Source organism: Kogia breviceps, chromosome 1 (genome assembly GCF_026419965.1).
Source record: "Kogia breviceps isolate mKogBre1 chromosome 1, mKogBre1 haplotype 1, whole genome shotgun sequence".
Lineage (NCBI taxonomy): Eukaryota > Metazoa > Chordata > Mammalia > Artiodactyla > Physeteridae > Kogia > Kogia breviceps.
Window position 1 is genome coordinate 148,797,934 of NC_081310.1, and position 14,100 is coordinate 148,812,033.

The 14,100-nt window shown below is 36.3% G+C and overlaps 1 protein-coding gene across 10 annotated transcripts in view; it reads left to right on the forward strand.

Annotated features, from left to right (window-relative positions):
* DOCK7 (dedicator of cytokinesis 7) overlaps positions 1-14,100 on the forward strand; it is a 194,636-nt gene that overhangs the window by 106,238 nt on the left and 74,298 nt on the right. For 9 of the 10 annotated variants that reach the window (XM_059051798.2, XM_059051848.2, XM_067006811.1 and 6 more), the window contains 3 exons: positions 3,463-3,694; positions 6,759-6,923; positions 9,574-9,743. In XM_059051798.2, the coding sequence (XP_058907781.1) occupies positions 3,463-3,694; positions 6,759-6,923; positions 9,574-9,743 (567 nt within the window). Of the gene's footprint in view, positions 1-3,462; positions 3,695-6,758; positions 6,924-9,573; positions 9,744-14,100 lie in introns of those variants that run through there. The other variant, XR_010835206.1, reaches the window with a different exon arrangement.

Consider the following 14,100-nt stretch of genomic DNA (forward strand, 5'->3'; position numbering starts at 1 on the left):
GAAGGAAAGAGCCTGCCCTTAAAGTACCTTACAGTGAAATACGGGGAAGTGCGAAAATAATTATAATAAAACTAGTATTATGTTAGATATATGAACTAAATCCTTTCAAGTACAGAGAGAGAGTTGTTTGTTTTGCTGGGAACTGAGTTGTTGAATTGGTGAGTAGGCATTTACCATACAGAGAGAGGGTAGACAATGCAATTGATAAAAAGCAAGTGCAAAGAGGCAGTAATCTGCTGAAGGAAGGGTAATTAATCTGGTGTGACTGCAATTTAAAGTATGTGGGAAATCATGGTATATGAGCATAGAAGACCAGGCTGGTAAAAGTTTATGAAGGACCTTGAATGCCACAGAATTTAGGGTGTGTGGTGATTTCTAACGTAAATAGTAAGTGTGAGAGAAGTAAATTTGGGAGCATAATAAAGGAGAGAAATTATGGGGCTATAATGAGTTTGTTTTTGAGTTTGAATTGCCTGTGCACTTCAGATGAAGATGTTGTATAGGCAGTTGTAATTAATTAGGAGTTTAGGATTGGGGGTAACAGAATAAATGTGATAGCTGAAATGGTACTAGTGAATGTGATTTTCCAGGGAGAAAATGTAGAGTGAGAAGAGGCAGCTGTTCAAAATGGAATATGTGGGTTCTCCAACTTGAAAAGGCAAGGGGTGGTATGCAGGGGTTTCCAAGGCCACCTTTAAGTTCTGTTATTTTCTAGCAGAACTCACAGGACTTAGCATATAGTCATATTCACAGCTGTGGCTTATTTTAGTGAAAGATATAAAGCAAAATAAAGTAAGGGGAAAGAGGTCAAGTCTAGAGGAAATAGGACACAGGCTTCCAAGAGTTTTCTCCTACTGGAGTCATAGAGGATAAGTTGAAACAGCATATGTGAAATGTTGTCTACCAGGGAAGCTCAGTTCCCATTTTTACCATAGGCTTGTCTCGTAGACACCCTCTGCCTAACACATACCAAAATCCTAGATTTGCAAAAGGAAAGCAGGTATTAAGCATAAACCATGTTGCTTGCACAAACAGGTTAGGTATAGTGAGCAATTGCCTATCAGTGGGAACTCTCCTGAAATCCAAGTTCCCAGATGCCAGCCAAGGGCCAACCTTGTAAGCAGGCCTTTGAAATGTCTTAAGCTTGCTCTGTTAACTCTTTTCTGCACAGTGAGGTAGGGAAAGTAAAAAGACAGGGTGCTCTATATCATGTTTTAAAACAACAGCAAAGGACTTCCCTGGTGGTGCAATGGTTAAGAATCCTCCTGCCAATGCAGGAAACATGGGTTTGATCCGTGGTCCGGGAAGATCCCACAGGCCACGGAGCAGCTAAGCCCATGTGCCACAACTACTGAGCCTGTACTCTAGAGCCCGTGACCCACAACTACTGAGCCCGTGTGCTGCAGATGCTGAAGCCCATGTGCCCTAGAGCCTGTGCGTCACAGCAACTGAGCCCACGTGCCACAACTACTGAAGCCCACATGCTCTAGGGCCTGCGTGCTGCAATTACTGAGCCCATGTGCTTCAAATACTGAAGCCTGCATGCCTAGAGCCTGTGCTCCGTAACAGGAGAAGCCACCGTAGTGAGAAGCCCACACACCGCAACTAGAGAAAGCCCACGCACAGCAACGGAGACCCAGTGCAGCCAAAAAAAAAAAAAAAAAAAAAAAACAAAAACCAAACAGCAAAAAGGTAGTATATACATTTTATTTAGCAGTATGCAGGTAGATCCTAGTAAAATAATGCTCCAGTGGAGTTTTTACTTTTCTGTTGTTAGATATGCTTATGTTTCCTATAGACCTTATTCTTCTGATAATGAGAAGGTTGACATTATAGTATACTGTTTAAATATATTCCTTCCCTTAACAAAATTATTCTTAATATCACATATCTTCTTAAGTATACAAATATATTATTTTTCATGTTTTTTTGAATCCTGTAATCATTGTTAGTGTTCTCTTTTTTTAGTGTTGGTAATATATTTATGTTTTACTCCTGACTTTATTTTTATGGAGGCAGGTAGATACATGTATTGTCTTAATGTAACAAAGAAGGATTTGGGGCAAAATATTTCATAGAGATGATTTAGAATCTGTAGAATGTAGCGGAAGAATAGAGTGGAAGTGTCTAGTGTGTAGCCCCGTGACATTCACAGTCCTGTGACTGAAACTCAAAAGTTTATAAATTTTACAACTCTGTAATATAATTTTATCATGTATTATAATCTTTTTTAAAGGATCAGTTGAAGACAATAAATGTTTTTTATGATGTTTTGTACTTTGCTTGTAGGTGCTTTGAAATTTACTGGATATATAGTTAAATTCAATAGAATTATTTTTATTCATTTAAAACATATAAAATTAGAACAGTATTAAAATTATAAATGTGAAGTTGTTTAGCATTACTGCCTTTTCTTAAAGTTTATTTTCATTGTTAACTAAGTAAAAGTCTTCCCAGAGTTTCAGTAGCCTTTTTCTCACATCCATTGGTCAGAACTTGGTCATCTGTAGGTATAAAGGAGGCTCAAAGAGCAGGCAGATTACTGCTTTAAATAAGATTGTGGTTCTCTCAGTGTAGAAGGAGGTTAAATAATAGCAGTTAGGATTTAGTCAGGAGATAGAAACTGCCAGTAATTTGAGTGGAGAAAATCTGCAAATAAATAATTGTTAACTAAGTTAAAGGTGATTCACTACTAAATGGGTTAAAAGAGAATTCTGATTGTAACAAAGATAGCAATTGCAGAAAGTGGTAAGGGAGGAAGGAACCTAGAAACCTAGAGCAAGATCTTGAAGGATGTGAGTCAGACCTCTGAGGAGAGGACACCGCTGCTACAAGAACACATTGCCTGCCATGCTGTAGTACTGAGGAAGCTTGGTAGAGAGCTCCTGCTGTGGAACTGTGAGAGCCGCCACTGCTGCCCATGTCCCTCACCTCTGAGCCACAGCATGCATGTCTACTCGCTGCCATTAGGAAAGCAAACAGGAGGAAGATTCCCTTCTAACTCCTCAAGCCTAGCAGACTGTTTCCCATACCCTCTGTTGTCAGAGCCTATCACAAGCCAGCTGACAAAGGCCAAATGTAGTTTGAAGAGTCCAGCTCCAGAATTACAAAATTTGGAAAAGATAGTGGGTTTGGATGGAGCTAAGAGGTAATAAGTTGATAATGGGCTCAGGTAGGTTACTAACACACTCGCCATAATAATTGAGCTCTAAAACAATAAGACAGACTCACACTGGAAAAATAATCCTAATATCAATAGTTTTTTTGAGTAATCAATAGTATTTGAAGTGGCTACTTTACAATAATAGCTGAGAATAGATGTATTTAATTGGAAACAATGTTTGTATATACTAATATGTACTTTTTTGTATTATCAATTAATATTGAGATATCAGTGGTCCATAGTTTGGGGAATGTATGAAGTTATAATTGCTTAGTGCCTCTGTTCATTCTTTGTTTTAGGATCCTTATCTTGATAAGTTTTTTGCTCTGGTGAATGCTCTGGATGAACACATGTTCCCAGTCCGAATTGGAGACATGCGAATCATGGAAAATAACTTAGAAAATGAATTGAAGAGCAGTATTGCAGCATTGAATTCATCTCAGTTGGAACCAGTGGTCCGATTTCTTTATCTTCTGCTTGATAAACTGATACTTTTAGTTGTTAGACCTCCTGTCATTGCTGGCCAAATAGGTAATTTACCTATGTTGGGGGAATCATGAAATTTATCATTCAACATTTCTAACTTTTACAGAAATAGAACCACGATTCCATTTTGCCATCTCTATAAGGACTGTGTTTGACTTTGTGGGGCATTGTTACTTACTTGTTTCTAATGCTGGAAAATGATAACTTTCTTTTGTTTCTGTAAAATGTGCCATATAGACTTCTACTCAAATTATGAAAACAAATTTATTTATTCACTCACCAAATATTTATTAAGCACTTAATATGTACCATACAGTGATAGGCACTGACCAAGGCATGGTTTCTGATTTTAAGGATCTCATAGACTAGTTAAGAAAACATGCAACTGATAAATCATATTGTGTTTTACATGACTTATAGTCTACATTTTCACTCATCTGTTATCCTCTATTTAATATAGCTATTATTTTCTTCATTGACTCAAAATCTCTATCTTCTTTTTCTTGTGAGTTGCTCTCGAAGGAGAGGTATTCAGGTTTCCTACCTTTTTTCCAAGATTCGTTCTTTTACTTTTGCTAACAGCTTCCACCCAGTCCTGCAAAGTAGTTGAGCTTGTGAGAAATTTCAGCTAACTTGTTATAGAAATTTCATATTAAGTGGTGGCACAAAGGAGAGTAGTATTCAACTCCTTGAGATTTTTTAGGGACACTTGTAAGTAGAGGTAATTCTTGGGTTGAGCATTTCAAGATGAGTAGGAGTCTGACACGTAAATAACTAGCCCAGGGAAATGAAACAGTATGTGTATAGTACACAAACAGATAAACTAACCTGGAAATTTTGGGGGAATTATAAGTAATTAGTTATGAATTGGAGGGTTAGTGATTAGAGATATTGGTCATAGGGGAGATGAAGTTGGGTCCTTGACACATTAGGAAATTGGACTATTATTCTGTAATAATCAGTAGACTTTGAAGTGTCTGGCCTTAATTAGAAAAGTAATGTGACTAGGTTGGCTTTTATAAGGATGATTTTGCACGAAGGTAGATTGAAATGAGAAAATCTGGAGGCAGTCAGACAGATTTTTTTTTTTTTTTTTTTTCCGGTATGCGGGCCTCTCACTGTTGTGGCCTCTCCCGTTGCGGGGTACAGGCTCTGGACGCGCAGGCTCAGCGGCCATGGCTCACGGGCCTAGCTGCTCCGCGGCACGTGGGATTTTCCCAGGCCGGGGCACGAACCCATTTCTCCTGCATCGGCGGGCGGACTCTCCACCACTGCGCCACCAGGGAAGCCCAGTCAGACAGATTTGAAATCTTGAATTTTATACAAAAAACTGTGTGGTCCTGATAAAAGACAGTGATGGTGGGATAGAGAAGAGAGGGTAGTTTAAGAGATACTGGAAAGATGTTGTAGAGAGTAATGTTGCAGAAGTCATAGAAGGTTTTAAGAAAAAAAAAGTTAACATTGTTCATTTTTGTAGATTGTATAAGTAAAATAATCACAATAGTAACAAACATTTCCACAACACTTACAGTGTACCAGGAATTGTGCTATGTACTTTATTTATATTAATGTATGGAATCTTTACAACTCAAGGTATAGGTATGAATTTCATGATTTCATGAATAAAATGATGAACATACGCTTAAAAATTTACCTAAGGATTCAAACCCAAGCAACTGACTCTAGAGTCCCACTCTTATCTACTATACTGAAGAAGTGTCCACTCGTGAAATTAACGAGAATAGTCTTGGTGAAATAGTGAAAGTAGAAACCAGATTACAGAGAATTTAGTAATAAACAGATGAAAGGAATGCAAAAAGCTTATACTATTTTGAGAAGTTTAGTTAGAAGAGGAAGCATGATTGATTAAGGCATAAGAGTGGAGAGATTTGAGCATGTTTATATGCTTTGAGAATCTATATAGAGGTGCAAGAGGGTTTAATTAATGAAGCAAGCATGTAGGACAAAAATTAAGGTGGATAGATCATTCTTATATAGGAGACGAGCACTGCTTCCTTTGGAAAGGAACTAAAAATTGTTTCAGATTCTGATAAATTTATAGTAAAAACTTCAGGAATTTCATGCTCTATAAGTTTCTACTCTGAGATAAAAAGCAGGATTTGTGGAGAAGGGAGTAAAGTGGACTTAGTTTTGAGAAGGATTCTGATGGTTTGGAATAGCTGCTATGAGGAAAAGGAAAAGGAGTCAACCAGTAACACAGGTAGGATTGCTAAACCCTGCTTAGGTTTCTCTCTCTGTAGTCTCTCTTCTAGTTCAGTATATATAGATTAATCTTCCTAAATGACCACTCTATCTGATATTTCCACTTTTAGGAAAACTTAATTGGCCTCATTATCTGTTCATAAATTCCTGTCTTGATTAAATAAATCATAAAATGTGAGGTGCTATGGCTCAGAATGGCTGTTTGGATTATCCATTTATTCACTAAGCTACCAGAATTTCCCAATTTTTGCAAAATTCTTGTTGTATACTGACTTGAATGGCTGGGTAGGTATTACTTAGCCTGGCATTTAATGTGCTGTAGTCTTACCTCAACCTGGTTTTCTACCCTTTTGTCCTTCTAATCCTTTTACACAGCTACTCACTTCAATTAAGTTGCTTATCAACTCTTTTCTATTAAGTTAATATTTTTAATAATCTACTTTTATTGGTAATTTTTATTTTATAAACAAAAGTAACATGTGCACAATGTATGGTATTTAGTTTCTCAGAGTCATCTTTAGAATGAGAAGTTACTTCTCAAAGGTTATATATAAGATAGATTTTTTACTTATCATGTGCTTTGTATTGTTTTACAAAGTAGTGGGTACTGTTTGATGATTCTTTTTTCTCACTAAGCAAAGCCACATAGTTTTCATGTTAAGTTAGTAAAATTTGTTTCTTCTCATTTTTTTAAGAAAAGTATTTTTGATTCAGTTAATACAGTATCATAAATAGATACCATAAAATTAATATCAAATATCATCTTTATATGCTTGCTGTGTGTAGTCACTATACTTAATGCATATAGTGAAGGCAAAACCTTGATCTTTTTGGAACTTACAGTCTAAAAAAGTTAATGGAAAAATATTTTCCTCCTTCTTAAAAGTAAATCTAGGTCAAGCATCATTTGAAGCCATGGCATCAATTATAAATCGGCTTCACAAAAACTTGGAAGGAAATCATGACCAGCATGGCAGAAACAGCCTTCTCGCATCATATATCTATTATGTTTTTCGCCTACCGAATACTTACCCTAATTCACCATCACCAGGTATTTTATTCTTTTTACTAAGAAACTATCTTGCATAGATTATGTGTTCATAATAGGATTGAAATAATCTTGTAGTCCATGGTGTGATGCATTTATTCAAAAGCAGACATTTGTTGAATGCCTGCTAAGTGCCATGGACTATGCTGTGTACTGGAGTTAAAAGCATAAATAGGTTATATTTTAAAGCATCATTATTTATACCGCTTCCTTTAAATTGAATTAGAGAGATCTTGGTTGAATTAATTTTTGGAAATGAACCTTGAAAATAACTTCCGTCTCTGGAAGCATTTTATCATTCCCAGTTAAGATAAATAATCTAGAAAAATGGTACAGACGAACTGGTTTGCAAGGTAGAAATAGAGACACCGATGGACACCAAGGAGGGAAAGCGGGGCGGGGGGAGGTGATGGTGGTGGGATGAATTGGGAGATTGGGATTGACATATATATACCAATATGTATAAAATAGATAACTAATAAGAACCTGCTGTATAAAAAATAAAGTAAAATAAAATTAAAAAAAAATTAAGTTGCATCACAAGGCATTATGGGTAAAATTGGAAGGAAGAGTATTTAAAAATCCCCACTGAGGTTCTCTGAGTCTATTTGAGGCTAATGCAGTCATCTCAACTTGATTTATGATTATGTAGTTTGACGTATGAACTGCTGTTTGTAAACAGTTTAATAAAAGGCTATTGCTCCAAATTTCAAATTAGCAGTGAGGGTGATTTCTATTAGAAAAGACATTTGTGGAGGATTTTGTTCTTGATACTTAATAAAGTGAGTTCTTTTTCTCAGTATAATACATGCTGTTGAGTTGTGGCTCAGCTCTAGGGACCTGATGTATTCAAAGAGTAAAAACATATCTCTGCTCATTGTTTATCTACTACATTTTGAGGTACATATGGCAAAGTTGTTTTCCTTACAGTTCCCAGTTCATTTTTTTCTCTTGATTACGTGTTAAAAATATGTGCGTAAAGTTCCCCAGTATCTCAGTTAAAAAAAAAAAAAGATAAATAGAATGTTATATTTGTCATTCAGAGTGCTATTGGACATTAAAGAAGAAATACGATGGCTCAGTAGTTTCCTGGTATCCCTGTGAAACCTACAATACTATAAAAGATTATCCTCTAGAAAAGTTCTGATCTCTTCATGGTCAATAACATCATACAGCCTTTTTGAATATTAGAGCCCAGAGTAGCCACTTACTTTTGTTTTATATGACATAGGTGGTACTGGTGGTGGTGGGGGATGTCTTAGTTTGAATCACTCTTTAGTTGTTCAGTTAGTAGGTTAATGATTATGTTGTGCGTACCTTTCAACCTGTTTACATATTTGTATGAGTCATCCATTCATCACTAGTGATAATGGTAAGTGCCCTTTTCAAAAGCTGTTGTCAGTGTTAGCATTAATAATGGTGACAAGTACTTATGACATTCACTCTGAAAACTAGGCATAATAGTAATCTCAGTTTTAGCACATTTTATTTCTTTAATTGAAAAAGAAAACTAATTGACTCTTATAGTCTTGTTCATATTTTCCTATCTTGATTTCTAAAATTATAGTACTTGAGTCTCTGAGTATATAAGTGATTGTGGACTGTTTATAATGCTACTCCATTACTGTTCCATTTAGTACACTCTTAGGATTTCACAGATTTTGAAAAATGTCTTTATTTTTTTTTTTGCGGTACGCGGGCCTCTCACTGTTGTGGCTTCTCCCGTTGCGGAGCACAGGCTCCAGACGCGCAGGCTCAGCGGCTATGGCTCAAGGGCCTAGCCGCTCCGCGGCATGTGGGATCTTCCCGGACTGGGGCACGAACCCGTGTCCCCTGCATCAGCAGGCGGACTCTCAACCACTGTGCCACCAGGGAAGCCCCAAAATGTCTTTTTTACATGCTGACCTGAAGACTATAAACTACTTAGTTGACAGGTGTGTGTCATTTGCAAATATGACACTCAGAAATATTTCTTTAAAAAAGAAAAATGGAGATACAATTGTTGGGTATTTTATGTTCATAGATCCTGGTTGCATAATCGTATCAGGCTTGATTTCAGACAAAAAAGGGATTCTTTGCTTTTTTTTTTGTATAACCTGGGCTTTTAGGAGAATTATCTTTAGTATATATTTATGTATGTATATTATAAAGATGACATTTTGTTATAGTTAAAGTTGTCACTGATAAAGATAGAGACCTAAGCCATAGTTTCATAAGAGATATTGACAGGAAATTGGCTCTCCCTCTTAGTGACTATGTTTCAAGGGGCAGAGCAGGAGGGGTGGGGAAAAAAGGGAAAGATATTAGCTGGAGCATTTTGGGTCTTAGACACCCTCATATATAAGGGAAGGTAACGTTTGTGTATGTTTCTTATTACTTTTGTTTTTTATTGTATATGTAATACATACTCATAGAAATATTGAAGAGATGATTGTGTTTATAATTCACATGGTTTTGTCAGCTGCTGTCAAATAAATTATCTTTGTATAGCTATCACTAGGTCTGGAGTGTTTTTCTTATTTATAGTATTTTCATTTAGAAATAAAAGCAATTTATGATCTTTGTGGAATTTTGTAAAGTGGAAGAGATTTTTTCAGGTCCTTTGCTGATTAATTATTTGCTTAATTATATGTTATTTTATATACAACTCTAGGTCCTGGGGGTTTGGGAGGATCAGTGCATTATGCCACAATGGCTAGATCTGCTGTGAGACCTGCAAGCCTTAATTTAAATCGTTCTCGGAGCCTTAGTAATAGTAATCCAGATATATCTGGAACTCCCACGTCACCAGATGATGAAGTACGGTCAATCATCGGCAGTAAGGTAAACTGAAGATATGAGTCTATAAATTTGGTTTTCAGTTTGTGAACAAATGAGAAATGTCCAATTGTTTTACTTTATTCTTAATTTTAAAATGTATTTGAGTTAGTAATAAGAAAGAAATTGTATGTTTCTATTCTGTCAGTGAACACATAAATGTTTGATGTTTCTATTAAATGTTTTTGCTATTACAAACTGGTTTGTGTGCTCTGCTCAAGAATATCTGCCAAATTAAAAAATTTGTGCAGGATGACCAGTCACATACGACTCATTGTCTGTCTGATTATCATGTGAAAAATGGTTAGATTGATTTTCTAGAGGATTAAAAGAGACCTGTGACTGCTGTGTAGCTGGGACATATTATCGACTTAAAATATGAGCCTCTTTTCTCCAAGAATGTCAAGAACGATGATTAACAATTAATAGAGCTACATTTCACATGGAAAACTCTGTGTAAGGTACACCAGGATTAGAAAAATATGATTTATTTAATCATGGTTAGTGATTATCCCAGACAATAAGGGAGAGGCCAGCCAGTATAAGATCCAGCTATATTTTATGTAAACATCAATCTTTATTACCCCCCAAAATATACTTAAGGAACAAGTAGTCATTACCTTTCTATAGTTAAAGTACAAAAATAACTCAGAGTTTGAAAATCAAACTGGGAAAAAAGAACAGTAAGACTGAGGCCAAGAAATCACATTATGTTGGGTTTTGACCAAACCATTTTAAATTGATTTTTTGCTGTTAGAAAGAGGGAAGATACCTTTGTTACGGAATCATAGCCAACTTTTCTTTGGCATTTTAGTCTGTTAATTAGGATATGAGGAAGAATTAGTAAACGTGTTTTGGGTTCTGTGTTTGACCCTTAGCCTGAACTAAATAGACCTTTTTTTTTTTTTTTTTTTTTTTAATGATCTGAGCTTGTTTGTGTGAAATACTTGAATATGGATCAAACACATCAGAATTACTTAAATCTACTCATATAGTTACAGAAATTTTACATTCAGACACTACTACTAAACTTTAGCATTGCACATTTTAAAGTACCTTTTATGTAATTTGAAAGTAATTTCTCACAGATCAAAAATACATTTTTTAAAGTAATTTCTTACAGATGAAAAAAATATTTTGTAGACTTATAATTTAAAAAATAAATTAAACATGAATTTCAATAACTTAAAGATCCAAATAGGTGTTACTCTAATTAAACAAACTTTCACTTTTTGTGAACTTTCTGAGAAAATGATGTTCAGATGTATTTACATGGATACTGCAGAGTAACCTGAGTAATATAGGAATTACAAAAGAGACGGCTTTTCTCCCTCCACATATCTTGCCATGTCTAGGAAGAGAAGGTTTTTTATCCTTGTCTTCATTCTTGATCTTTTCTCATTGTAATGGAGGTAATGCTTAACATAATTTATGTACTGTAAATACAGTTCTTCAGTGGAATGAATCTCATTTGTGAATTATAAGAAATTTTCCTATTAAAGAGCTATAGACTCCATTTTTCTCAAGGTTCTACTTTTGAAACATCTCTTAATTTCTATAAGATTTGCATTATGCTTCATTTAGCATAATTCGAGTTTTCCTTTATATATGATGTATTTGATAGATTATAACATCAAGATTTAGAACAAAAATCTACATGTATTGGAATGATTATTTGTCTTTTTTCAAGTGGTTCATAAAATGGAACATAATAATGATGTAAACTTGCTTCTGGTATTATGATATACATAAACTTTTGAGAAAGCCGTCATAAGGTGAGACTTTGTCTTATGACAATACAGTCTTGTCCTACTCAAATTTTATTCAAATGGTATTTGTGTGTTCTTTTTTTTGGGTTGCATTATTTTTGATGGCTACCTACCTTCATTTTAGACTATCATTTAGTCATAATCCCTAATAATAATGGTGTATAATTTTTACTCATTGAAAAATTATAAGGAATCTGAAGTTTATTTATAGCTACTCTTTATTTATTCTGATTTTATTGGCTTGGAAATTAGAGAAACTCTTCTTTAATGATTTTTGTCTTTCTCTCTGCCTTAGCCATGGTCATACCCTTAGTCTTGTCATGATGAATAATTTTAATCCTCATTATCTCAATTTCATGTATCTTGTTCTTTAACCATTAGCTCATATTTTTCTGTCTAGTACCCCAACTCCAACAGTTTCTCTGCTCGGCAACCTCCAATCACTTGATTGTATAACCTTTTTACTGTACCTCACGCCCCTAATGTTCTTTCTTCCAATTTAGCCAGCTTAAATTCCATGATCAATCATTATAATTATTACCATTATAAACAAACGTCAATTCCCTTATCTTTCCCTTACTTCACTTTACTTGCTTAGCCAAACCTCAAACCATTGCTGAATTCAGTTGACTGCCTGTGCCGTTAAACATGATTTGAGAAATGCCATGATAACTGGTCTCATTTGAAACTAAAGGCCATGAACCTCAAGAGAGCCCTTAATGTTGTCAAGCAATTATACTATATTTCTTTTTTTTTTTTTTTTTTTTTTGTGGTACGCGGGCCTCTCACTGCTGTGGCCTCTCCCGTTGCGGAGCACAGGCTCCGGACACGCAGGCTCAGTGGCCATGGCTCACGGGCCCAACCGCTCCGCGGCATGTGGGATCTTCCCGGACCGGGGCACGAACCCGTGTCCCCTGCATCGGCAGGCGGATTCTCAACCACTGCGCCACCAGGGAAGCCCATATACTATATTTCTTTATTCCATTTACTTTCCCATTCTCCCAGAAAAAGGTTTAATGTCTTCTTTGGTACCTCAAACCCTCTAACAGCTCCCCACCAATCACCCTCCTCACTTTATCTCCTACTTCATTAAGAAAATTGAGGCCATCAGAAGAAAACTTTTGTCACCTTTGACCATCACATCTACCTACCCACTACCATCTACTACTACCTACTACTTAAAACTCTGCTATAGATGAGCTGTCCATCTCCCTAAGTCCATTCCCTGTTTGTATACAACCACCCATTCCCTTTCACCTACTCACGATCCTCACTCCAGCATTTCTTTCATCACTCTCCTACATCATCAGTTTCTCCCCATCTACTAAATCAACCCATCCCATAAAATGGGATAAAAAATAAAAATTTTATTTCTCCCATAAAAAATATCTCCTCTCTAGTATTTCTGCTGGTAGCTTCTTCATCATTTCTCTGCTACCTTTTGTAGTAGAATTCCTTAGAAGAGTTTTCCATACTTGCTGTCTCCAATTCTTTTACTCTTGTTCTTTAACTCCTATTGCCCTACTTCATACATACTCCTTTGATCTTCTTCCCATACTGTCCTTCTAATGCCCCCAGTGCTCTCCATGTTCTTAAATCCAAAGGTTAAATCTCAACACTTGGCTGACTTTACCTTACAGCAGCTTTTGACACAGTTAATTCTCCATTTTATTCTATTTACTTAGCTTCTAGGGCACTACACTCTCTTGATTTTCCTCTTTACTGATTACACTTTTTCAGTCTCCTTTGTAGATTCTTCTTTTTCTGATCTCTTTTTTTTTTTTTTTTTTTTTCGGTATGCGGGCCTCTCATTGTTGTGGCCTCTCCCGTTGCGGAGCACAGGCTCCGGACGCGCAGGCCTAGCGGCCATGGCTCACGGGCTTAGTTGCTCCGCGGCATGTGGGATCTTCCCGGACCAGGGCACGAACCCGTGTCCCCTGCATCGGCAGGCGGATTCTCAACCACTGCGCCACCAGGGAAGCCCTGATCTCTTAATTTGGAAGTGCACCAGGCCTCTGTCCTTATTTCTTATCTTGTCTTGTCTTGTTTTCTCTTTTCTCTACACTCATTCACTTCATGATCTTATGAAGTCCTGTTGCTGTAAGTTGTAAATCACTTTATGCTGACATCTCACAAAAATTGTATTTCAAGTACAGATCTCTCTCTGGAATTCTAAACTCAGCTGCATTTTGTAAATCCTTTAGTTCAGATTTGCATATATGTTAAAGGTAGAGCCACTTCTCATCACCTCTAGTACTGCCATTTGGTCTGAACTACCATCATCTCTTCCTGAATTAATGTAATAGCCTTAAAGATGGTCTCCCTCCTTCCAACCTACACTCACTTCACAACATAGCAACCAGAATGCTGCTTTAAAAACTCAAGTCACAAATAAACACAACTTAAGTTGGATTATGTCATATCTCTGAGCAAAATCCTATGACTAACTCCTTTACCTCCTTTAAGTCTGTACTCAGAGAACTACCTTCTCCATGAGGTCTACTCTTACCACTTATTTAAATGTATAAGTGTGTCTTTCTCCTTAGCCTTGTCCTGGGGACTTCTTATCCCCTTACTCTGTTTCTTTGACTCAT